Source organism: Wyeomyia smithii, chromosome 3 (genome assembly GCF_029784165.1).
Source record: "Wyeomyia smithii strain HCP4-BCI-WySm-NY-G18 chromosome 3, ASM2978416v1, whole genome shotgun sequence".
Taxonomy (NCBI): Eukaryota; Metazoa; Arthropoda; class Insecta; order Diptera; family Culicidae; genus Wyeomyia; species Wyeomyia smithii.
In genome coordinates, this window is record NC_073696.1 from 49,006,740 (window position 1) to 49,034,017 (window position 27,278).

The 27,278-nt window shown below is 38.8% G+C and overlaps 1 protein-coding gene across 7 annotated transcripts in view; it reads right to left on the reverse strand.

The window, feature by feature from the left end:
* The window catches only part of LOC129731847 (probable G-protein coupled receptor 158), a 138,923-nt gene that overhangs the window by 44,627 nt on the left and 67,018 nt on the right, over window positions 1–27,278 (reverse strand). For all 7 annotated transcript variants that reach the window (XM_055692191.1, XM_055692190.1, XM_055692194.1 and 4 more), the window contains 2 exons: window positions 6,073–6,799; window positions 4,248–4,496 (listed from right to left, as the gene is read on the reverse strand). In XM_055692191.1, the coding sequence (XP_055548166.1) occupies window positions 4,248–4,496; window positions 6,073–6,749 (926 nt within the window). In that variant the 5' untranslated portion in view covers window positions 6,750–6,799. The remainder of the gene's footprint in view (window positions 1–4,247; window positions 4,497–6,072; window positions 6,800–27,278) is intronic.

The following is a 27,278-nucleotide window of genomic DNA, read 5'->3' on the forward strand; positions in this document are numbered from 1 at the left end:
TTTGACAAAAATCGTTGCAATCCTCAATTGCTACGATAAGCTCTCTTTGTAGCCAATAAGTTAGTAATTAAGTTAGTTATAAGTTTACTTCCCCTTCTCTGACAAGTAGGTTTAAATCCCTACGAACGATAAGTCCTAATTGCGAAAGCAAACAAATCCTAACTATTAAAATTACTAATTTTAAATTTAATAATTAAAATTATTAAATATACAATATATATATATATATATATATATATATATATATATATATATATATATATATATATATATATATATATATATATATATATATATATATATATATATATATATATATATATATATATATATATATATATATATATATATATATATATATATATATATTATATATATATATATATATATATATATATATATATATATATATATATATATATATATATATATATATATATATATATATATATATATATATATATATATATATATATATATATATATATATATAACTAATGGTAGCAGTGGTCATAAGCTCCTACAAGGGAAAAAACCTTGTTTTGACCTGGAGCTAACCTAACTGCTTTATTTGCATGATTTTGACCCAGTATTGACTTGGCAATTTACCTGAAGCGCACCGTAAAATTTGTCAGTTTTAACCCACCACCGCACGTGCTTAGTTCGTAAACAGTAATCTGGCATCTCTTTTTTTCTCTGTGTGGACTTATCACTGCGTTCAGAGACATTTGATCTATTGTGATATTGCCCAGGTGTTTTCTTTACTCCGCACTTTATTTTATTGGCAGTATCACTATTGAAGTAAGTGAAACGCTTATTATTTATATTCGTGCTTGTTTGAGGTGTAACCTTTCCTTTTCAAGCTTACTTCTCTAATATACCGAACCTCTCTCTGTCTTACAAATATCGCCAAATTTCAATTCCCTGGAATGAGACTACACCTAACGTTCCTCTCTGGCCAGTTTGAGGGGGGGGTCAAAATCGTTTAAAATCTGTCCACTTGGAATGTGGATGGCCCTTTACTGTGTTAAGAGGAGGAAGGAGTCTTATCGAAATCTAGTTCCTCCTACCAACACCGCGTCACATTCACAATTCCCTCAAGATGCACTTAATTAAACTAAATCTCTTTATTACTTGCGTCGTGAATCGCAATATCGTTTCTTTATTCCTCGGCAGATTTACCCTGACGCAGTGGAATAAAGAAATTCACTAGAACAGACACACAGTAAAGCTTTGTTGTGTAACTATTGAGCATATTGTTCTTTCGTGTGAGAAAGATCACACCAGTTTATCATATCTTTTGAGATATATTTCAGATTCCACAGCGGTGTTTTTTTTGCAAGCTCCTCTGATACACACGATTTGCTGCTCTCTTCAATAAAGGTGCGTCGCTTTGCTCACCAGTGTGAGAGTAGTTGTTTGCGCACTGAAAGATAATCTCCTACACGGTAGTGTTTCTCCGAGTAGAAAAGACAAACCTGCTTGACAGTAAAGCTGCGAGCATTATTTTTTCTAATTCAAATATGTATGAAGTGGAGGCGCTAATATGAAAGAGTTTCATATAAACTAAGGTCGTTTTTTACGCGGGGGATGCGTTCCAAATATGTATGGGCCCGCGTAAAAAACGACTTTTTTGAGTTGCAAATATACCAAAGAAAACCGTCCTAAAACGTTAAAACCTCGTTTGAATATGATGGTGGCCAATCTAGAGACTAAAATTCAATATTAATTGTGATTTTTTTTTTGAAAACTGATATATGATCACTCGTGGCCTAAAACGGCAAACGTGATTGAAATGTGGTCGATATCGATAACCAACCCGCGTAAAAAAACCGTAAAAAGCGACCTAACTGTATTATTTTAGTATGAATCATTGTTTATATCATTTCAACGTTTCACCATTCCGTCTACAATTTTTTTTTGATGGAATATAAGAATACCGCAGTCCTACGTTTGTTTGATCGATGTGACATCTTCGGCAAAGTTGTAAATCATAATTTTGTCTTTCCGAAAAAAATACACCGTTAAAATTTTTTTTTTAGAAAAATAAGGCTGATACAAATTTTGAATAGTTTATATGTCCACGGTTATCAAAGTTAGCTCAGGGGAGGGCAAAAAAATGAATAACTCTGAGATTAAAAAAGAGTAATACTTTTCATAAAAAATTGTGTGCCAGTTACAACGTTTTTAACCTGCATGAAATTTGTATCGGCCTAATCAAGAAAAAAATAAAATTAGTTATCACAAAAAGCTAACTTTTTATTTTTTTCTCTCTATTTTATTTAACTTCGAAAGATTAGCTAAAAATGCTCGCTGTACGAACATAAAAAGGAGCAACAAAATCGTTAGAATTTTCTGAAAAGGAAAAAAAAAACTTTCATACGGTTTGTTTAAATGGTATGATGTCTTTGACAATATTGTAAATAGTAATTTTGTACTTTCAGAAAGAATATACACAGTAGAATATTTTTTTCTTTGAACCCACTTCAAATATATTATCAAAAATAAATAATTCCAAAAACCTGCAAGGTTTTTTTTGTAAGAACAAAATTATTATTTACACTAGGCCGATCAAACAGACCGTTTTGGCTCCAAACAATTTTTTATCATTATTATTATACACTCAGATCAAAAAAAAATAATTTGCGGATATATATGCCTTGTTCACACTATACCGGATATCATGTGATATCGACTATCTTGATATCAGAATCCATACATCTAGTCAAAATAGGCGATAGGGGAGCAGGGAGAGCTGTGCAATACATGAGAATTAGAGCCGAATTAGTTCAAAACTTGCTGTCACGGATAGACAGTTTCAGCCAGATTAAAAATGGACAATTAAAATGATAGTAGTTTCCTGGAATTGCACTTGACTGGTGTTATGTCTTAGGCAAAGTGCTAGATAGCATTGACTAGCACAGGTTTTGCCATAGAGTTCAAACTGAAAAAATGAGAAATTATAGCTTTTGGACCATTTCTGTAAATTTTGGTGCTGCTAACGAAGATAGAAAATGAAATGCGTTTAATCCTGGGCGGCAAACTAGAAAATGATGTTTGGCGCGGACGCATGAACCATGAAATGTACCAGGTGTAGAAATCGGCGAATATAGTCAAGCGGATCAAATACGGCAGGTTGCAGTGGGCTGGGCATGTAGCTTGAATGCCGGAAGAACAACCAGCGAAGACTATATTTAGCAGAAATCCCGATAGAGGCCGTCGACTTCGAGGTAAACCCCGACCTCGTTGGATGTGTGCTGTTGACGAAGATGCCCGCGAAATAGGTGTTAGGAGAGATTGGAGGATAACAGACCAAGACCGAGTGACATGGCGACGATATATTGCCTTTATACAGTCAGATTTTTTTACGCGATGGAGACATACCTCGTGAAATAAAAGCTAATTCAAAACTCCGCGTAAAAAAACGTGCAATTCAAAAATCCGCGTGAAAAAAAAAACTCATCAATTCAAAAATCCGTGTGAAATAAAACACCAAGAAAGGTTTCAGAAAACCTGAGACGCGCTACGACCAGTATTTAAAATTGTCCTCTTTGACGGTCATTCCGGATTTTTTGGAGAGCGGAGGGTTTTTTTCGACTAAGTCTTTTACTCAAGAAACATTTAGACGTTTTTTATTCCCAACCTGCGTTATTTCGAAAATCAGCGATTTTTTTTAATTAACGCGATATTGCGATATGCGCGATGAGTTAAATAAAAAATCCGCGTAGAGTAAACCTCGTAAAAAATAGCGGTGATACAAAAATCCGCGTAAAAAATTCGCGTACAAGAACCGCGTAAACTAAACCTGGCTGTATTCGAAAACGATGTTAAGACTGTCTCTTCCCAAGTAGATTCAGTGGATTCTGAACGCGGATAATCTTGTTATATCTGTGCAGGAGAAGCATAGAAAAGATTGGTTGATTGATTTTGAATTTGCAATAAATTTCCCTTAGTTTTAGTATAACAGTTCTTATTTTTAAATCTCTAAAACCTGGCATATTTATATATTTCTTTATTTCATCGATCTTTTTTTGAGTATTTCCCAAAATTCATACGTTGTCGGTACTTCAATTGGATAAATAGATTTCAAGTTACAATCTTCACTATTTTAATAAAGTTACTCTTGACGAAAAAAAAGTTTATCCAACATATTAGCCGAAAATTCCATTTCAATAAGGAATAATCGAGACAAAAATGGCATTTCTCCTGCTAGAATTGCCCTAATACCCTGAGCGGGGCATACTTACCTAAAATTCGTCACATTCGCGTCGTTTTTGTCCGAGGTAAACCCCTGGAAGGACTCGTTTGGAATGTAGTACCCATCCCGGCACACGCAGGTATACTTCCCTCGGCCGCCGGAGCTCGGCCCGTCTGCGGTGTCCGACATCAGGCAGAAGGTGGACTCCCGATCGCAGGAATGCCGCCGACCGAAAATCGCCTCTAGTGCGTCGTTGCATTGGTCCACGTCAGCCGCTATGAATGCCGAAGCGACAATCCTACGGGCGAGATGAAAGACAAAATCATTTGAGAACGACTGTTGAGACGCGCCGCGCCAGCCGTACCGGTGGAGCAAAGCAATGAGGAAATTTAATTTATTCTTATGAAGCTTTTGATGGTGTGCGGAGCTAACGGCAACGAAGGGTGGAAAACGGAAAACAATTTGTTTTTGTGCAAGTGCCGCTTTTGATAAGAGAAGGTTTGCTCTGATTTTCCACTGTTTCATAATAATGAGGTTGCCTTTTGGAGAGTTCTTATTACATTATGAATTGCCTATTGACATTCCTTTTGAGTGTATTTGCAAGCTTAAAACAAAGGAGAATATTCATAGCGGCTTGGAATCTCCTTCTCATTATTTGTTCGGCGCTTCAGGTATATAAATTTTATTAGATGAGTTATGCTTTGCATTTGCACTGATATTATATTTAATGCATATTTGTTTATTTTTGTGCAATTATAACAGAAAGTATAATGGAAATGTTGTTGATATATCTATATTTAAAATTCCAGCCACAAAATAAGTTCTCTCGTCATTATTCAATCTTAATTGCACTTTTATTTTGACAGGCACATTATGAAGCCCGTTATTGTTTTTCACATGTGTGTGCAGCAAAATTTTCGCAATGCTAATGACATTCGGTGCCAGTGGAGTGTTCGTGAACGGTGAAAAAGAAAGCGAGACAGAAAAAACACACTGACAGCAAACACAAAGCACTGGTTATGGCGTACGGAACCACGCTATCTTTGCACGGAAGTAAACGGGAAATGAGCTCTTCCTTACTTAGTTATGAAACTTTCCATCTTTTGTATCTATTTGTGAGGCTGCTGAAACTGCTGACTGCTAGCGATTGTATGTTTTTTTGCTGCGTGTTGTTTTTTTCTGGGTTTTTGAGGCCATCAACTAGAGTTAAGAAACTAGTAATCAATTAGTTTCCATGTTTTTAAATAGTTCTTGAAAATTGCTCCAAAAACCACCCTCCAGCTTTCTCATTTAATTTATTCACTTGGTAGCTTGGAAGATGCAACTTTTCTGGTTGAATGTTAAATACAGCAGTCATAATTTATACCACTTTCCCCGAAAGATAAGATTATTTGCAAGCGCTGTTTTTATTTCGCCCCAGCTGCCACATTCAAGTTTGGTTATCTGATGTAAATCGGAGGTATCTGAAAAACCAGTGTCGAGGGAATTAGGAAGAATTTCGTTGGTTAGCGCTTGTTTGCTATTATGTCATAGCAACTTTAGATCTGTTTTTGGATGTTCTAAGAAACATTCCGAACGTTGTGAATCCCTCTGCTCGGTCGATGGTTTTTTTATATTTTTTTTTTTTGGTTAGAAATGAATTTGTTCGCTCTATTGAAATTCACGGAATTATGACTACTCTATCCGATTATGGATAAGAGGATAATAAACCAAATGAGATTAAATTCATTTCGCATGCACCTTTGAGCAATATTCGGGGATCTAAAATTTTGATATTCTAGACATTTTCAATATGTTTGACATTTCTGTCGGTAGTTCGAAAAACAAAACGAAATCGTCAATCCATCCGACTAAGCAAAGTAACACTCTCTTACTTGTATCCTTGAGATTCCACCGTCACGCTGAACGGCCACAGCCACCGCCCGTAGAGGGGGCCACAGTCGCGGAACGGTGCACCCCAGAACTGAGCACCGTTGCTTTGATTCCAGGCAACTCCCAGCTCCCGCCAGTAGGTGGAGAGGAAGTTTTTGCTGTCCGCCAAGTTGGCATGATCGGCGTCGATTTTGTCCCGAAATTGCACTACCGCTAGAGGCAACCGAGGAGAAGCGATACCGACTGCCAGCAAGCCGTCGTCGTCCTGCAGCACCAAAGTGGCCAGCTCGTTGGCCTTTTCACGGGCAACATTTAGCTTCCGATCGTCCTTGCTGGTATCTATTTTCCTGGCGGCGAGAAAATCGGCAAACGATTTCGCCGCATTGATGGTGATTTCCGAAACGTCGTAATACGGGTCGGGTGGAATTTCCTCTAAGGCTCTCGACTCACAGGGCGGAAGTGTGACCGAGACAGCGGTCGATGTATCCAGCTCTGAAGATTTCCTCGCCACAATTTGCTGCTGCTCGAGGGCATGTCCGACGGAGAGATGAAACACCAGCTGCAGGAGACTGGCAGTTGCTAGCCATAGCTGAGCCGCGGACCAGTTGCTTTTGGGCCTGGATCGATAGCAGTGATAGCGATGATCTCGGTGATGGTGCTGATGGCGAAAGTGACCCATCACCGCTTTTTGCTGGTCACGATGTGATGAGAATATGCTAGACTGCACATCTGAAAAACACGAAAAGAGAGATGGAAAACCTCCAATTATTATGACTACCATAAGAAGATATCGCTTAAGAATCAAGACGTCCATAAATAAATAAATAATCGATATCGCCTCTCACCTTCGGTGAATGATTAATTTTATAATTGACCGTATAACATGTACTGAGGGTGTTGTCGTTTCATAATAAATGCAATTAATGCACGAGTTTGCGTATGGTTAATAGTGCAAGGTAAATATTGCTTCATCAGCAGTTCCCTTTGTTTGCTAACACCCGCGCCATAACAGTTAAGGCGATGCACACATAATGCACGTCATTATATGAAATAGCTGTAACAGCGATAACTTTCACCCTTTTCTGGGTGTGGCAACAGCCGTCTCAAACATAAGCAGATTTCCTTCTCACTCCAAAAAATAACATTAATTAAAAATGTGTTTGTATGTATCAACATCCACAAAGATTTTCCAAACCGCACTCGATGGTAACCGACATGGTGCTGCATACTTTTAATGGAGACGTTTTCGGTTTAGGGAACGGCTTAAGTGACTGTTTGTTTGTGTGGTTTGTTCTGCGAGGGTGAAGTATAATTATTTCGGAAAAAAAATTTGCTTCATTTTTGGGTTGCCTTGCGTGTCGGAACGGAAAAGTAGCACAAAGTTTCCGAGGAGATCAATTTGAGTTTTTTTTTGGCTGTGCTTATTTACTGGAGGGTAAACCCTGTTGAAAAGTTTCACTGAAGTTGAAAAGTTCGCGGATAACAAGCGAAACTGTTCCTTGTGTTTCAGGTTCCATTTTGCGTTCCTTCCTGCCAAGATGTTACTCAAACATACAAATCCATGGTGTATTAGAATTAATCTAATTGGTATAGGTAGAATTAATGTTGGGAAAAATTAGCTAATCCTATTCAAATAAAGAATTTCGTTAATTAAGGATCAAAATAAAAGAAGTATTTTTTTCGAAACAATGGTTTTTTTTTTGATTTTGATACTCTTTATTTAATTTGAACACCTTAACATTGAATCTTTTTTGTCCCAATAACGTTGATTTTTATTGTTTACAAATTCAAATTATTCTTTTTGTTTCGATTTTCTCCGAATAAAGTTGCCCTGTGTTTGAGTAATTTCTTATTCATTCATCTGATATTCAATAAATTAAACAATTAACAATTAAATGACAATTGAAACAACACTGTGATAGAATTAAAAAAGTGTTCGAGATTGAATATGAAAATCTGAAGCACTTGGTTTAAAAATTAGTTTATTTGACACGGCACGATACATTTTCTGTTTTACTGAGCCAAGTACAATTCGTATTAATTCTACGTTAGCAGGGAAAAGAGGGAGGCCTTTTTTTTATTCTCGCGGCTGACTACGAGCTAGTGGGGATTTAAGGTGAGAGGAGGGGAGATACAATTTTGACTTAAAACTATTTTGGAATATTTGTGTAAGCATAGATGCGGGCTCTTCGTTTCCGTGTCTTCAGCATAGCATATTTGTATCCTTAATCTGACAAATAGACAAAGAAAATTTTAAATTTTAATGTCGGCGTTTTTCAGAAAGCAGTATAGCTGTGTCATGTACTGGAGATCACCGCTTCCCAGATTGTCTCTAACGGGTACGTTCGGTTGTTTTCCTCGGGCCCGAAGGGAATCTATAAGCTCGGACCTAACACCACAGTATTCGGTACACGACCAAACAACATGCTCGATGTCATGGTAGCCATCGCCACAAACGCAGTGATTACTGTCTACAAGCCCTATACGAAAGAGATGCGTGTTTAACGTGTAGTGATTGGACATAAGTCTGGACATCACGCGAATGAAGTCCCGACCGACATCCAACCCCTTGAACCATGCTTTCGTCGATACCTTAGGAAAAATGGAATGTAGCCACCGTCCCAGTTCATCTGAGTTCCATGATGATTGCCAACTGTTGAGTGTTCTCTGACGCAAAATGCTATAAAATTCATCATAAGCAATTGGTCTACTATAAATATCGCCATCAATAGCACCCACCTTAGCTAAAGCGTCAGCCTTTTCAATGCCCGGAATGGAACATTGAGAAGGGACCCACGCTAAGGTAACCCGGTAATTTTTATCTGTTAAAGCACTTTAAAACCGCCGTATTTTCCCCAGGAAATACGGGGTGTGCTCCACAGGCTTCATTGATCGCAGAGCCTCAATGGCACTGAGACTGTCTGTGAAGATGAAGTAGTGGTCTATAGGTAGGGTTTCGATGATCGCAAGAGAGTACTGAATGGCAGCAAGTTCTGCGACGTACACGGAAGCAGGAGCATCGAGTTTGTAGGAGGCGGTAAAATTTTCGTGCAAAACACCGAAGCCAGTGGACTCATCTAGATTAGATCCGTCAGTGTAAAACCTTTTATCATAACTAACATGTTTAAACTTATTGGAAAAAATCTTAGGGATCTCTTGGGGCCGCAATTGATCCGGGATACCAGAAATGTCTTGTTTCATGGTGGTGTCGAAAAATATAGCATTATTAGAAGTATCTAAAAGTGCGACATTGGAGGAATCGTATGAAGAAGGATTAATATCTTGAGCCATATAGTCAAAATATAAAGTCATAAATCTGGATTGAGATTGAAGGTCGACCAACCTCTCGAAATTTTCAATTACTAATGGGTTCATAACTGTGCATCGAATTAGCAACCGGTAAGAGAGATTCCAAAAACGATGTTTCAACGGAAGAATACCCGCTAACACTTCAAGACTCATCGTATGGGTCGACTGCATGCAACCCAAGGCAATACGCAAACAACGATATTGTACTCTCTCTAATTTTATAATGTGCGTGTTCGCGGCGGAGCGGATGCAGAAACAGCCGTACTCAATAACTGACAATATCGTTGTTTGGTATAACCTTAGAAGGTCTCCTGGGTGGGCACCCCACCAGGTTCCGGTAATCGTACGAAGAAAATTAATCCTCTGTTGGCATTTTCGTGTCAGATACTAAAACCTGAGAGATCGTTTTACCCGTTAGTAGGAGCTGCAGCTGAGCTGGGTTATGCTTCCTAGAAAAAAACGACCAACTCAGTTTTCTCCGGAGAGAATTCGATACCCAGCTTAAGAGCCCATTCAGACAAATTGTCTAAGGTATCTTGCAATGGTCCTTGCAGATCGCTAGCCTCGCTACCAGTAATGGATACAACGCTATCGTCTGCAAGTTGCCTTAGCGTGCATGAATTTGCAAGACATTCATCGATGTCATTGACGTAAAAATTTTATGAGAGAGGACTTAAACATGAGCCCTGGGGAAGGCCCATGTAACTAATTCGGGAAGTTGTCGAATTGCCATGTGAGAAATACATATGCTTTTCTGACAACAAATTGAGCAAAAAGTTATTCAAATTTGGTGAAAGTCCCTGCGAATGAAGTTTCGCGCTTAAAACTTCTACAGAGACAGAGTCAAAAGCCCCCTTAATATCCAAGAACGCAGAAGCCATTTGCTCTTTTCGAGCAAATGCGAGTTGAATTTCAGTAGAAAGCAACGCTAGGCAATCGTTCGTTCCTTTGCCCCGGCGAAAGCCAAATTGAGTATCTGAAAGTAAACCGTTTGTTTCGACCCATTTGTCTAACCGTAAGAGGATCATTTTCCCCATTAATTTCCGGAGGCAAAAGAGCATCTCAATCGGCCTATATGAATTGTGAATTGTATCCCTCCAGTCATGCGGAACAATATTTAGCTCAAGAAACTTGTTGAACAAATTCAGCAAGCGTCTTTTTGCAGAGTCGGGTAGATTCTTCAACAGGTTGAATTCTATTCTATCTAACCCTGGAGCCTTATTGTTGAACGACAGGAGAGCCATTGAAAATTCCAACATCGAAAATGGAGGCTCTTCCGTAGTTACTAAAAACGCGTCGCGAAAGGTTTTCTGTTCCGGTACAGAGTCCGGACAGACCTTTTTGGCAAAATCGAGTATCCAGCGATCTGAATACTCCTCACTCTCATTCGAAACGTCACGGTTACGCATGCGCCTGGCGGTATCCCAAAGAGTGCTCATCGCTGTTTCCCTCGACAACGCGTTTACGAACCGCCGCCAGTACCCGCGTTTTTTCGCCTTTACTAAGCTCTTCATCTGCCTGCCCAGTGCCTCGTACTTTCGAAGCAGGTTGACAGTACCGTACTCCCGGTAGTCCTTATACGCCGCGGACCTTCGCGCGTACAGCTCAGAGCACTCTTTGTCCCACCATTTGTTGGGAGGGCGCTGTCTAATCGTTACCCCGGGTATCGGTTTCGTCTGAGCTTGAGTCGCGGCGTCGATTATCAAGCCAGCTAAGAACGCGTATTCTTTCTCCGGAGGAAGTTCCTCGTGAGTCTCGATAGATTCCGCCATAATAGACTCATAACGCTTCCAATCAATATTACGTGTAAGGTCGTAGGAAATATTGATTGGGTTCGGGGGAGTCGAACCATTAGCAATTGATATAACGATTGGAAGATGATCACCACCGTGGGGATCGTTGATTACTTTCCACTGGCAATCTAACGCTAGTGATGTCGAGCAGAGGGATAGGTCAAGCACGCTTTCACGTGCTGGAGGATAAGGTACACGTGTCGCTTCCCCAGTATTCAAAAGTGTCATATTGGAGTCGTCGATCAAGTTACAAATTAGAGAAGATCGGTTGTCGTCGTACAGCGACCCCCATAGCGAACAGTGAGAGTTAAAATCTCCCAAAATCAAAAGAGGTGCGGGAAGCAATTCTGCTATATCAAGGAGTTGCTTCTGTTCAATCCGCGCGGATGGGGGAATATATAACGAAACAAGGCATAGGTCTTTTCCATTCATATTTGTTTGAATAGCAACAACTTCAATATTCGAGATCGAGGGGAGGTCGATTCTGAAAAAAGAATAGCACTTTTTGATCCCTAAAAGTACCCCTCCACCGTGTGAGTCTCGATCTCGACGAATGATGTTAAAATCGTGGAAATTAAGTTGGTCATTTGAATTGAGAAAAGTTTCACAGAGCGCGAACGCATCACAATTGTATGTGTTTATCAAATGTGAAAATAAATCAAATTTGGGGATGATACTTCTGCAGTTTCATTGTAACACAGTGACGAAATTCCTAATCTCTTTCGACGTATTAGTCATCGAAAGATACGATAGCTGAAATGAGGGGCCAAGTTGCTGTGAGTTGCCTCAAAAAGGGTTTCACTGTAGGGAGAAGGGCAAGAAGAATGTTTTGAAGGGGATCTGGTATGTTGAATGTTTTAAATATCCAGTCCACAATATCAGAGAATTTTATGAACCCTGTTTCTTTAATGTCTTCTGATCGAAAAATGGGTACACGAGGGGTTTTTGGTGCCCCAGGAAGCGGTGGGTACTCCTGGTTTGATTTGAAATTAAACCGGGGGGTACTTGCTTCGGTTTTTCTTCACCGCTTCCTTTTTGTGTTGTCTTATTGGTCATTCCGCTAGGGGTTATCTTACGACCTTTGCGAGAAAGATTAGGAGAGTTGAGCATTCTCCTCTTCCTAGATCCCTCTGGCAAGGCATAAGAACACCCTTCGACGGGATCGTCAGATGTACCCTCATCGGTTGGCAAAAAGGAAAAGATGTTTCCTGTCGAGGGTGGCTCAGCCCTCTTAAGCATTTCTGCAAAAGAGCGCTTTGATCGTTCCTTAAGGGAACGCTTAATTTTTCCTCGCGCTGTTTGTACGCGGGACTCGCCGAAAGGTCATGCCGAGTTCCCTCGCAGTAAAGACACTTTTCAGTATCCTCACTGCAAGCGGTCTCAGCATGATTGCCTCCGCACTTGCTGCAGCGTGCCTTGTTGCAGCAGTAGGTGGCTGTATGACCTAACTGCTTGCAGTTTTGGCAATGCATGACCCGCGGTACAAACAGGCGTACTGGCAGACGAACCCTGTCCAAAGCTATGTAGCTCGGCAGTGCGGATCCGGCGAATGTCACCCGGAAGGAATCCGAATTTCTTCTTCCCTTCTTCGATGGATACTGAATGCAATTGCTTGACATCCAGTATCTTTACATTTTGAATCAGGGGGTTTTTGAAACAGCCAACCCCGTGACGCAAAATGTCATCGACCGTGAGGCTTCCTTCGGTAACCACACCGTCGATCTCCACGTCCTTGGCAGGGATGTACACGCGGTACTCTCTTGTAAAGAGCTCGTAGCTAGCAATTTCGTTTGCTTGCTTAAAGCTACTCACGACAACTCGCAGTTTGTTCGGCCTCACCTTCGTAATCTCGGTTACGGCCGGAAACTGTTTTGCCAGGTCTTTGCCTATTTGAATTATGTTCAAAGGTTTTTTAATGGGCCGGAAGTAAACAACGTAGGGACCGCTAGCGGCATCTGGGTAAGCTTTTACCCGTATTTCCGGTACCATTGGTACAGGGCTAGGTAGCGGGGATGGTACAGGGGAAGGTAAGGGAGAACAGCTGGGGGAAATTTCAATTTCTTCCCCATTTGTTTCCACATAAGGAAAAGTTGCACCTGCATGTCGTCCATTTTGCGGGAGCGTTACGCTCTACCGCACACAAACGATAAATATTCGAATCAAATAGTTGGTATTAAATTTTAAAAACAATATTTCAAACTACAATGGATCAAATAAAAAAAAAGACAGTAATACTAATAATAATAACAATAGTTATAATAATAATAATAATAATAATAATAATAATAATAATAACAATAATAATAATAATAATAATAATAATAATAATAACGATGATAATAATAATAATATTGATAGTAATAATATTAATAATGATAATAATTCTAAAGTGAATACTTCACCGAACGTCTAAGTCACGACCTCTCGGCTGCTAGTAGGATCAATCTGGAAGTGTGTCTCCGCAGAACAAACAATGACGATCCAGCTTCGTGTTGTAACACAGTGGCCGTGGTCTTGTGAATGCCACTTGTTGTTGATTTCCACTCGCTCGATCATATGGTGGTCCGTGCTGCTAGCGGGGTAACAGCGGTGCGGGGGAATTATTCTTGCTGCTATATCAGCTGCGTATCGGATCACTGGCGGGGTAGCCTGCCCCTACCAGTGTGCAGAAGATGTTTCTGCCGGTATACTGCAGGCTATTGTTATCGCGCTGCACAAGAACTAACCGACAAAAAAAACACCCGTACGATAACTCGTGTATTGTTGTTTTGCGAATTAAGCAGAGCTGAACAATTTGCGTCTAATCGAGACGAAAGCAAAACAACGAATCAAATCTGAAGCACTTAATCAAGACAAGAGATTTTGGCAATTCAGAATTATCTTAATTTAAATTACCTAAATCTTAAGACGAAAGTTGGTCCAAAACAAATTTAAATAAATATGTTTATGACAATATGATTAAATATGAATGATTAAATATGAATATGCATATGACAGTTTTCCTTACAAAACCTTTCATGTGTTCATTCAGGAGCAGGCTTGTAAATGGTCACGGTAGAACAACTTTTCACTGCGATAATCGTCTTCTTTTTCTTCTGACGGTGGCAAGGCTCGCTGTCTAAATACATTCTTGAACAAACATGTCAAACGAGTACTCATCACCACGACGTTCAATCCTCAAACGTGCTTTAACATCAGAAATGAAAATTACGCATGTTGTGTGCGGAGATTTAGGAAATTACTTGTATCAATAATAAGTATATATGTTCTCTTAATAATATTTTTCAACTTAAATAGAACGATGTAGACAGAAACACGCCAAATTAACATCGACAAACGAATGACAGTGTGCATTTCTTCGAAGCGCGAGTGTCAATTGACCATCTATTTTTGTGTGAGAGGCGATGGTTATTCTACATTTACTAGCGAAAGCCTACTGCGACGCACACTATGGAAGAGAAACAAAATGAAAGTGTTGATCGTTTACAAGCCTGCTTAGGAGTATGGTAATAACAAGGGTTAGGGAATAGTTGTCAAGCGATTGTTTTCAGAAAATTGACTAAATTTTCGTTTGAAATAATTGAAAAAAATAAAGTTTGAGACCACTGAATAGATTCCAAACGCCAAAATCTGGATCAAGGATGAAGACTGTCCCAAAAACTCGGTATAATAACTGACACATCTTCTCAATGGTAAATTATTGAAAAGTTGAGTTGGTTTAGTTTCGCAGCATTCACTAGCTAGCTTCTGTAGCTGTGAACAACATGGTATGGTGCAGAATCGTTTGATCTAGAACACTTATGTCTTAAACGACACTTAAAGTTTTTCTCAAACTTTTGGTATGATACTTAGCATATCTTTTCAATTCTAAACCAGTGAAAAAATGAATCAACAAAAGCGACAGTTAATCTATCAGGAGTGTTCTGTTCGCGATGCTTATTTTAACTTCGTGGTGTAAGTGGCTCCGCCTTTTTTTCATGTTTCATCCTTTTTACTCTTTACGCAAAACGTGAAGAGATCTATTAGCCGTCGTACACAAATTACGTAACGCTTAAAACCTAGATTTCAGATCCCCCCTATGTAACAATAAGTAACGCAAACTTAACACCTCTCCCCCACCTCCCTTTCATGCGTTAAGTAATTTGTGTACGACGCCTTACGTATCAGACACTAATTTACGGAAAAAGAATCTCATTTTGTGTTGGCAAACAGTGGAATCGGGTCGATGAAGCTCACATCTATGCAACAAAATGAACGCGGCTTGAAAGGAAGACTATCAAATTCCTCTCGTGTCGCATGGAAGTAGATAGGAAGATTGCAGCACTTTTAACCCGGTGTAAAATCTGGTAAAAGCTGAAGTCTTTAAAAAAACCTGGCAGGCATTTCGTGTTACATAAGATTATTTTTTCCAATTAAATTTTTGAGGAATACAACATTTAAAATGACAAAGTTGCAAAATTTTGTATGGAATTCGAAATGATGACATTTTTGCGAGCCAAAACGAATGATATCAGGAAAAATCTGGAGAATTGGATATCAAATCTGGCTAGTCCAGATAAACAGTGCGCTCAGCCGTGCAACAGTTTATTACGCTGTTGTGTGTTACATATTGCAGCTGTGCGGATGGGGTAAAACAAAATTCAGTTTGTGCTGACGATGACTGTTGGTAGTCAGGAGAATGGAATTCGAAATGCTGTTGTGAAGTTGAAGAATACTAATCATTTGTGTATGAAAAGAAATATTAATCATTTGTTCATTTTTTCTGCACAGGTTTGCGGTATTTACGATTAAGACCTAGCAAATCAATTGGAATCAAAAAAACTCATATTATTTCATTAGTTTAGAAGTGTGCCGGGTATCTGAACGATCATTTATATATGGCTTATTCCATACGAAGTTTACATGCCGCTTGGACACGACCATCACAGATTGTTAGGGGAATTATTCAACTAGTGTCATTTTGTAAAATTCAAATTTTGGTGTCGATTGGCATACTCCCTGCTCTGTGGGACCTCTTTGTTGCAAGATAAACTATTTTTTTTTGTCAAAAACACTTTTTTATATTTTTTGCAATTAGGAGACGTAACACGTCTGAAAAATACTGAGAGGTGGTTTTTAAAGAAAACAAAGCAAGGAATAAAAAAAATGATGTTTTTGACTGGAAGTGTTCTCAGATAGATTGTTATTGTATTTAAAAACTAAATTGGGTTTATCGTATTCCTCGGAAAATTTTATTCAAAAAAAAAATACTTATCATCCCGAAATAATATGAGCCAACCTCGAGATATAACATTCTTACGAAAAATAATTACAAAATTCAAAACTATTTTCGTAAAAATGTTATATCTCGAGATTGGCCCATATTACCCTCGGGTCGATAAGTATTTCTTAAGTAAAATTTTCCGAGAAATACATATAAACTATTGAACTTGAAATAAAGTTAGCTGCATTTGCCGAAAAATTTTTAAAAACAAAAAATAATCTATTTGGTAAAACTTCCGGTCAAAAACAATATTTTTTCTGGATTCTTTGGTTAACTTTCTTTATAGCTCACCTATCAGTATTTTTCGGGCGTATAACGTCTATAAATTGTTAGAAAAATTATTACGAAATTAATTTTTTACAACTATTTTCGTAAGAATGTTATATCTCTAAGATAGCTCATTTTACCTCGGGATGATGAGTGGTAAAATTTACTGAGAAATACGAAGAAACTATCAAACTTAAAATCAAATGGTCTACATTTGCCGGAAAAATGCAAATTTAGTTTTCAAATTCCAAATTAACCAAAATAATCACCTATCAGTATATTCGGACGTCGTACGTCTTTAAAATGTAGGGAATAGAAAAAAGTGCTTTCGACAGAAAAAGCTTTATCAATCGATACCAAAATTGGGATTTTTCGAAGTAACACTCGATGAAAAATTCCTCCACCTTTGAGCCAAATCTGTGATGGTCGTGTCCAAGTTTGTGTTTTTCCGTAGTCAGTTTGTATATAATAACCCATAAGGATTTTTTATTTCAGTACAACCGGGAACGTTTTTTCCCGAAAAAAAAAAATATATTTTGAGCACTGAAAATTGCATAAGTTTTTTTTTCGACAAAGTTAAACTTCGTGCATCAAAAAATGATCGCTCAACGACCGGCGAATTCAATAACGAACATATAAAAAACAGATGAAGACAATTTACTCAGTATTTTGTAAACATTGCAGTCATTTTTCGCGAAACACCATTCCGAGGTAAACGCGTATAAAGTTGGAAGTTTGGCTTATGCAGCCGTGACGAGACGCTCTTTAAATCGCTCTAACTTTCTCCCTATTGCTAAGATCTTTATGAAAATTTGTGAAAATGTTCTCAAGAAGTTGTACTTTCCCCCTTAATCGCGCTCAAACAATTTGAATAAAGTTTAATGATTTTTTCCAAACGAACTCTGAATTTTCAGCAAAACATGCCGAATTATTCAGTTGTCCACGAGGGGAGGGGGGGGGGGGTGAAGGTTCAAAATTGTTAAGAATCTGTCCACGTGGTATGTGGATGGCCCCTTTTGTATATGAAAATAGCGAGAATTTAGAACTAGGTTTTGATACAAATTCCGAACACTTCAACGTAATCGCTAAAGGCCTAAACACAATAGATACGTTACGGCTGCGTTTGTGGCAATTTGACAGTTACCCCATACATTTTCTGTCAAATCAGCGTCAACGCAACGCAAACGTATCCATTGTGTTTGGGCCTCAAGAGATAGATAGACAAACCGTCTGAATACTAACTGTCACTTTTTCAACGCCTGCTGATTCCCTGGAAGTGGCCCTACAGTAAAGAACTATACACCACTGCACTGGGTGAAAGACATTCCAAGAAACAAAATAGTTTATAATAATCATACTTTTTATTACACTAAATATAATAATTCGATTTTTAGTGTAAAGTGTCCGAAGTTTGAGTCAAAACGGTACTGCGTATCTGTGACAGAATTTAATTACAGTTGCTTCTGAATGAAATTCATTCTCATTTCGTGTTGGCAGTGCAACCGGACCGTTGAAACTTTTAGCCACACAAGTAAGTTGAACGTTGTTTCGTACTACCGGCTTGGTTAGAAAACAATCAAATTCTTCTCGCAGATAGTAGGAGTGCAGCACTCTTAGCCACGCATCAGTACCGTATTGCATCAAATTTCGAACACTTAAGATATGATGTAACTTCTTGCACTAGAAAACCAACGAAAAATGAACTTTTTTTATCGGTCTTAAAGGTTAAGCATGTTGCTTATTTTATTGTAGTTGCAACTAGGTGCTATTTATATAGATTTAAAAATGTTTTGTACATGAACGCACCAAAGATGTAAACAGTAATGTAAATCACTTGAACTTTGTAATAACATGTAAGATACCCAACAAATGCATAAAAATACAGATAAACTTAAAAAACAACAACAACAATGTTTTGTACATGATAACAAGGAGAATTAAGAAATCGACTGTGATACAAACTCCGTACACTTCAACGTAATCGCTAAGAGATAGATATGCAAACCGTCTGAATACTGACTGTCACTTTTTTCAACGCTTGCTGATTCCATGGAAGTGCCCCTACAGTAAAGAGCTCTACATCACTGGGTGAAGGACATTCCAAGGAACGGTATGGTATATAATAATCATTCTTTTTATTGCACTAGCTATAATAAATCGATTTTTATTGTGAAGTGTTCGAAGTTTGAATCAAAACGGAATATTACGCCGTTGCGTTTTGTAGCTTCGGGCTGTGACTGGCGGAAAACACAATTTTGTTCTGAGTTGCTGCTGTGAAGTCGAACTATAACACGTTTGAATATTTTGTATGAAGTGCAGGCCCAAATTTAAGAGGAGAGCAATGGGGCAAATGTCCTGGGATCCCCCAATTACTGGTCACCTTGCTGTCCGCCGGTAATTATTCAGTCTCTTGGGCGCTTTCACTGGCATCTCAGGTGGGAATACATGGCAAGACATTTTTTTTGTGCACAATTTACAATATTACCTATATGGTTAAGGAAAGAAGGCTTACAAAAATCTGGCCCGAAGTCGAAGCTAACATTTTTTACGATGCATCACCATCACTTTAGAAAGCAGCCATTTTCAACTACAAGGACAATAAAAACGGTTCTCATCCGGACCACCATTATCCACCCTAAGTTTGGAATCACTTCATTGCAACACCCGGTTCGAGTATTGCAGTACCCCTTAAAAAAGTTTAACATCACATGGAATAGGAAAATATTTCGTGTTTCGTGTAAAAAGTGAACAGTTTAGTGCGGAATTTTACCACGACGTTGCACTAGTTAGCTTATCTCGCGATTATTAATTCTTTTAAAGTTGCGGTCTTCAGCAAGTGCCACTATTGGAGGTAATTAGTTTATTTGTTTATTTCCTTCAGCCTCATCTGACTTTATAGTCATAATGAGAGGCGATGGAGAAAAGCCTTTGTTTATAAACCTGAAGCAAACAGATTCACTTACACACGTGTTAACCCCATTTCTTTTCACATAATTTTACATGATTACTGTTACACAGTTTCATAACACATTTACAATCGAACATATAAGCAGCTTTGTCATGTAAATAAAATTGTGCTCGTAACCCTTGGGTTGATGTCTGAATACTCCGTAGTGCAGAGGTGTCGGTTAGATTGCAATGTGTACCGGAAAAAGAAGAACCAGGTAGCAAGATAAAGTAATGGATAAAAACTCACTTATTCCCTACAACAGACTTCAACTGACGTCGTTTGTTTTGAACAGTGGTACTGATATAGTGTAATCGAATAGCTCGTGGGTTTCGTTGAAACACCGACATATCGAGATTATCGGTTCATTTCGTCCGTATTTCGTTCTCCGGAACTTCAGTCTCAGCGGGTCTCTCCGGCGGCATAAGGGAATTGATTACCCATAGATATTCAATTGCTCCAGTCCAGGGTGCGTCAATAACAACTGATAACAAATTTCCCGCGAATATTGCAGTGATGGAGTCACGCTTGCTGCATAGTGTTTCCACTTCAAGAAGTCTGCACCGGCTGTCGTATTGCGGCATCTTCGATGCGTTGGTCCACGGAAGCAGTCTGAGGGCAAATCTCGTGATTTTTTTCTGGTCAGCTTCGAACCGAGCAACCCGAAGATCCGTAAAATAACGCCTTTTTTTTTCCTGTATGGACTTCCTCACTGCGACCAGAATCGTTGATCTATTGTGAGATATACTCGGGTGTCTGCTGTATCCCAGACTTCTATTATTAGCAATACCGCTATTGAGAAGTGGCATGTTTATTATTATTTTTTATCAGTGCTTGTTCGAAATGTGCTACCTTTCCTTTTACACGCCTACTACCGAGCCTTGTTCCCTCCTGCCAAATATCACCAATTATAATTCCCCGGAGAAGTTTCGTCGTGCGTCCTTCTGGCCGGTTTTATTGATAAGAGAGACTTATTTTTGTTAGGAGGAAGTCACGCAAAGGTATTGTAGATTTCAGCGTAAAGGAAGGGTTACTGGTGGGGAGCCTGAGAATAAACCTATACTTAAAGTCCCTTTTGACATCGAATGGCCTGATTCTACTTAGATTCGAACCCACGACCATCCGCTTGACAAGGCGGACTTTGTAACCTTGCAGCTACGCAGCTCTCAAGGACGCCATACTACACATGCCTTCTCAGGGGGACTTGTGTCCAGGATGCTTCACTGAATCTACACGCTCAAGTTGAGCGCCACAGACTTAGTTCTTCCATATAATTGGTGCGTTTTACGAGTAAACGATAAAACACAGCACATTGAAAATAATAGTGTACCAAGGTTGCTGCCTTGGGGAACGCCAGAGCTGTTTGTAACATAATCGGATTTCACCGATTTGATCACCGTTTTCAATATTTGTCAGGCAACATGGCGTAAACTAACCAAGATTTGTGTCAATAGATCGGCCGGTAAAAAAACTGTGTTCATCCGGCAAAATGTATGATTAGGAAGCAATACTATTATACCTCCTACCAGAATCTTAAGTCGAACCTGAACAAAGCGATGTAATTCCGCGGTAGTTGGCCACATAACAATTTTTCTGTGGACAGGAACCTTAGTGTAGAAAATGTAAATTTCTCTATCGAACGATTCTAGATAATGGTGAGCGGAAAACTTAGCGATTAAGCGCATTTTATTAAAATCATCAGAGACGAAATATCTGGACCAACAATATTTTTTGATTACCATTAAGATGTCACGTTGAGAGACTCTGAAGCTGCCAATGTCCAAAGACTTCACGAGTAACATTCGCCTAAGCATTATCGATTAGCTGAGTGGAAGTCAATTCCAGCTAAAAAACATCGGTGAAATGCTTCGCGAATAAGTTGCACATTCCTTTGCGTGTATTGGCTTCTCCGTTCGATAGTCTACCACTTAAGAAATATTATAACTACGTGGGTATTGCTGAACGATGAATGATGCCGCTATCCACATGGCCACAAAAGGCTCACTAATACAGTTACATGGAACGGATTGTAGTCTAGTCAAATGAAATCGCTTCTTTACAATAAACACCAAAAAAATAAATCAACCAATATCAAGAAATTGAAAATAAGAGAAATTTTAATCGCCGAGTTACTGATCACTGCAACACTCTAAGAAGTTAGATTCTAGAGAGAAAAATTTAGTTCATGACACTTTAAATTTAATGCACACTAGTGGACTTATTTCCAACCAAACTCCATTACCCAAAGGGGCTCTAAGTGGTCGGATTCACGGGATAAATAGAATTGAAAAAAACCCTAAACTCCATGTCCACTAGCGCCACATAATGGCCGAATTCCATACCAAACTGTATAACCACCAGAAGCCCGTATCCGTGCAGAAATTCTCAACTTTTGAACTGGTTGGATTCACGAGATAAATTATATTTAAAATTCTCAAAACAATGCGCACATTACCGAGTAAGTTTCCAAACAAACTGTTCACTAAATAAAACCCTTGGTCTCTTGAACAACTTTGCTGAAGACTGCAGCTTTCTAGATGTTTAGATTTACAAGACAAATTGAGTTTAAAATACTCAATGCACAGCACACTAGTGTCGTTGCGGCTAGATTCTGAACCATACTGTTCACCGATAATAAAACCTCTTGAACGACTTTATTGAAGACCACAACTCTCTAGGTTTTTGGAAATCAAGCGATAGAATTATCTAAATTTGCCCATTTTAGGTAATGCTTAACTTTTCGGGGTGCAGCAATATTCAAACTGGGTGTTGCAATTACTCAGTGAAGCTATTCTGAACCCATACCAGGTGGCGAAGAGTTTGATGAAGAATAATTTACGTAGTCCTACGTCAACCATGCGTCCATCCACCGTCCAACCATCCGTCTAGTTTTCTTTTGATATATTTCTGCTTAGTTTGTCTTTAACATGATTTCGAACAGATTTGAACTTGAAAAAAAAGTTATAATCAGAAGACAGCTAACATATCAGCAAGGTTTCATGCGTGAGAAAACTCGAAAACATTCGTCATTTAATGTGCGTCAATCTGCCGAAAAAAGCAACAAAATGGTCTATTGTGGCAACGATCAAACAATGCACAAAAACGACCGAAGGAACGGGTGAAGCAGATAGTAAAACTCAACTAATTTCCGGAGAGTTACTCATGATGCCATCTCATTGTTTGACGGCTTTCCTTAAATTCTCATTTGATGAAAATCAATATGTTATTTCAGGTAACTGAAAATTTCAATTTAAAAAGTGCTTACTATGTATCTGTTTAATAATGAAGGCTATTAGTTTTATCCAGGTGTTTCTCATTATAAACATCTGGCTATTATTTTTAAGATTGACTTATTTTGTCAAGAGGAAACCATTGAGGTATTGCAGAATTCAACGTGAAAGAAGGGTTATGTGCTCTTTAATATTAGCTGAAAGCTTTTCTAACGCAATTTTATCAACGAAATCAATGGTTAGGATGGTATCTTTTTTAAGCACGAAAATGGAAAAATAAACCGCTATGTGGTGTGGCTACTCGAGATAAGATGACCCATAAAATAGAAAAAAAAATCAAATCGAATGTTCTCCTTGATTACCTCATTACATTTTCAGTGCCTATCAGAGCGTTGAAAGTTTCCAGCAGTCATCGCATCGAATCTGTGATGCTCTGCTATCGTATTTCTAAAACGCTTCATACTGTAGTCATTCTGCTTACTATTAAAGTTCGATATCGTCAACGCATGTTAGCCTCTCGAGTAACTCGAGTGCACATTCATTCAAAGGATTATATTTTCTGCCCAATGGAGATAGGGTACTTCTAGGGATTGGGGAATTAATCAAAATTTCCATTTTCCGTTTGGATAAGCGCAAGAAATCTACCGCAACATTTGAACCCAGCCGTAGGTTACGGCCGTCGCCGATCCGCCAAGTGTCTGTCTCCGGGCTGGTATAGACAGACATATGTAGACAAAGTTCAGTCTTCGACTTGCGGTTAGTATTCATTCCACATGGGGTGAAAGATACGACAAAGCGAATGCTGTATAAATATAAATATTTTAACAATAAAGTACGCGTCTCGCAAATGTCTTCTTTCCTCTTCCCTCCTCGTTTGTTTGTGGCATCATCCACGATACGATTGTCAAGTTTAAATGATCAAGGGATAATTAGAATGAAGAGAGTGCACATATAATGCATATACTTGGTAGAGAATTGTTTGCACACTAGCTTATTTTTGCTTTTTTGCTTTTAATAGTAATGATGGATAGTATTTTTTATCATTTAGTAATCAAAGTGGAATTTTGGTAGGTGTATGCTAATCTGATTGGGAACGACGTGCTTTCTTGATTGTCAACGCACAGAAGCTGTTATTCCAATGTTGTTATAGGATATAAGGGAATTTGCTCTTATGCTAATAGTTTTATCGTACAGTAAGACGGGATAAAGGTTTGAATGGGGAAATGTTCACATTGGCTTTTTAGCTACTTACGAACAAAAAAAAAAAAAAAACTGCCAACACTACATGAAAACACTTTTCAGATTCGACAGAAATCTCATTTGCAAGAATGAGGAGTTAACAATTCACCTCACAATATTCAAATATTTTCTTTCAAACTTGTCAATGTTGCACAAATCTACACCAGCAGGCAACAGTCACGTGCAGATCGTCATTTTCTACTGCTCAGTGATTATATATAGACAAACATATTCTAGTTTTTGCCTTTTGATGTATCTTTCCAAGAGAAAACTACATCGTACTTGATGGAGTTCATTGCTCCATAACAATCAACAGCAGACATTTGCATATCGTCCAACTGTATCATCGCAGCCGGCTGTTCCTGTTCGTGATGTCTTGGCGAGCCGTGACCTATCCTACATGTCCCTTATATACGTTTTCCTGAAATCCATCCACGCCCCAGTTTAGTCCTATCCCCTTCCGCCTACATCCAACCAAACGACAAGAACACGTTAAGACCCCGGATCCGGAAACAGCAATCAGACCCGCACGATACTCTCAAGGCCCGATGGAAACAACCCAATATGCCAGTCCGTAATATCTTGGCCCAGCAGCGGAACAAATTTAATATGCTGCTTACCTATGGCAATGAAAACCATCAAACAGCAAACCTGTGCTTTTAATGCAAAATATTCTAGCTTTAAGTTAGATTTAGTTTCAGCTCGTAGTCGGCAGCGAGGATAAAAAATTTGCTTTTAGTTATTAAGATACTTTAGAAAGTAAGCTACCAGATATAATTGGAACCGTTAAACAATGAATTGTATTTGTGCCGTGTCAAATAAACTATAGATGAAGAAAAAAAAAAAAAAAACTGTATCATCGAACATGTTTCATTTTTTGTCAATTCATAGGTATGACGAAGATTTGAATAATAATTTTTGAAGGCCAACATTTCGATTCAGTTTAATTTAAACAGTCTTGTTAAACGTACTTCGGTATTCAAATTTACCCTTTATTGAAACATTCTTGTGTTCCCTTAAACAGCAGCAACTTCACTAACTTTGTGCCGTAAATTGATTGAAAAATTTTCGTTGTCACTCCCTCATACTTCTCGAAAATATTACAGCAGTGTGTTGCAGTTTCCTGCCATATTGCCGGCGATAGGGAAAAGTTGAATATCACTGCCCACACTATAAGCGAGTTAACAGCGGGCGAAACTGAGATTCGTTCGCCCACAGCATTGAAAGCTCCAACTTGAGTTTGAAAATTACGAACTGAATGTCACATATTGACGTGAATAAATAAATTTAGTTAATTAAATTTCACATTTTCGCAAAGTGAAAATTGCAATTTTAGTTTCGATTTGGATTAAACTTTCGAAACATGTCACAAAAAGAGTCGATAACGATGTTTTTTTCTGCGGTGGAACCTCCTCCACCTCCAAGTTGTGAAAATTCTTTAGCAAGAGCAACAGGAAAAAGTTTAATGCTGATTTTTCAGGAAACTTTTATCTTGCTAAACAACGCTAACATTTTGAACTGTTCCCATCGCTTTATACCTCGTCCCAACTGCGTCGCATACCAGCGTAGGCCGGACCATGTTTATCCTGGCTTGGTGGTGATGGCGTTTCGTACGCATTTCCGCCCTGGCACCAGACGGTCGGCAGCAAGTCAGCCTAAGTGTGCAGCCTTGGCTAGATATGGCTCTATCTGGGGGGCATCGCGCGCAATGACTGTGCCAGTTTTGTCATATCCTGCCAGCGATTACTCTGTGCACAATGAACCCTGCTGGACTGCGGTGCAGGTTTATGGCCGAATTTCGACATATGGTAACTGGTATAGCTACTAACTGTGTGTCGGATCGAATGAAAAGATAACTTGCTGTACGATTTTGACATGTGCTTGAGGGTTTTAACTGTCCTCTTCGAACGAGAATTCTAATCACTAGATTTTAGGAAATTTTGACAGAACGCTACGTTCAATCACAAATTGTACGTTCATTTGAATCTGAGAGATTGGAACTAGAGACAGCAAAAAACGAAGCCGGTACTTTATTTTTTTTCGAAAGTGAAGACGAAAGTTTCATACCAAATGGCGCAAAGTTAAGTTTTTCGAATCGACCTTCTCCGAAAGTCTGAAACGACTTTTATGTACCATGCGCCATTTTGAATCACGCGTAGAAAACTTAATTCGTTTGGCAATAAATCAACGGCTTGAACGCCTCCTGGCTCTTTGCTTTTCACTGACTTTGTTAGGTCGGTTGGGGCAACCAAAGGTTGGCCTGGCTGGTCGACTTTACGTTACAAAGGTTTGTTTTCGATTGTTTGTGCCCGACTGTTGCTCCCTCAGCAGCGGTAAGGAAGGAGACGGTTCGGTCAGTAGTTTTCGTTTGATTTGATTATTGACTTTATTTACTACAAGCACCCTTCAAGGAAAGATACTTTGCGAACGCTCCAGGATGTTTGCAACTTGCTTTCCTTCAATCTTTTCGCCGGATTACATTTTTGAGCAGGGATTTCACAAACACAAATCTAGATCGGCAATCCAATTAAGTCATCATGAGTGTTGGCAGATGAAATTGACGTCTTCCCTTGTACGGGGGCCCAAAGTGCTCAGACGACGTATGAATTTTCTCGAAAGTTAATCGCATAATTTTGATCAATCTTTCGTGTCTGTTACTTCCTGCCCTTCTCTCTGATGGCATCATGTTTACCGAAGATACACACCAACTGACAGACTTGGGTACATATTTGTTTCGATTGAGGTTAAGAGCGTCCTGCTGGTTTGCGTACCGTGTACGGAATTATGTTAAAAAGAGTTGTATCTTCAATTTGTAATGGCATTTGCATAGGATCCTGAGAGAATGGGTTGTCTTTTTCTAAATTCGTTGGTACCTTCCGTTGTTTGGACTGAAAGCTATTGCTTAAGACATCAATCCTAAATTATTGACATGGAAGTACTTCTAATGAAGTGGGTTTACCACGAAAACGGAAGCTACTCTCCAGAACCATGCTTCGACTGTTAGAGTCATAAAACATGATACTGGGGTTGGAACTACATAAATAAACTAGAGTGGAGTCAGCTGCTAGTGATTTAATCGACTAGACAACACAACCAGTTTATATGTATTTTACAGCTGTTGAGTGAAGCTGCAGTAAATCTATTCGTTGAATTGCTCCGT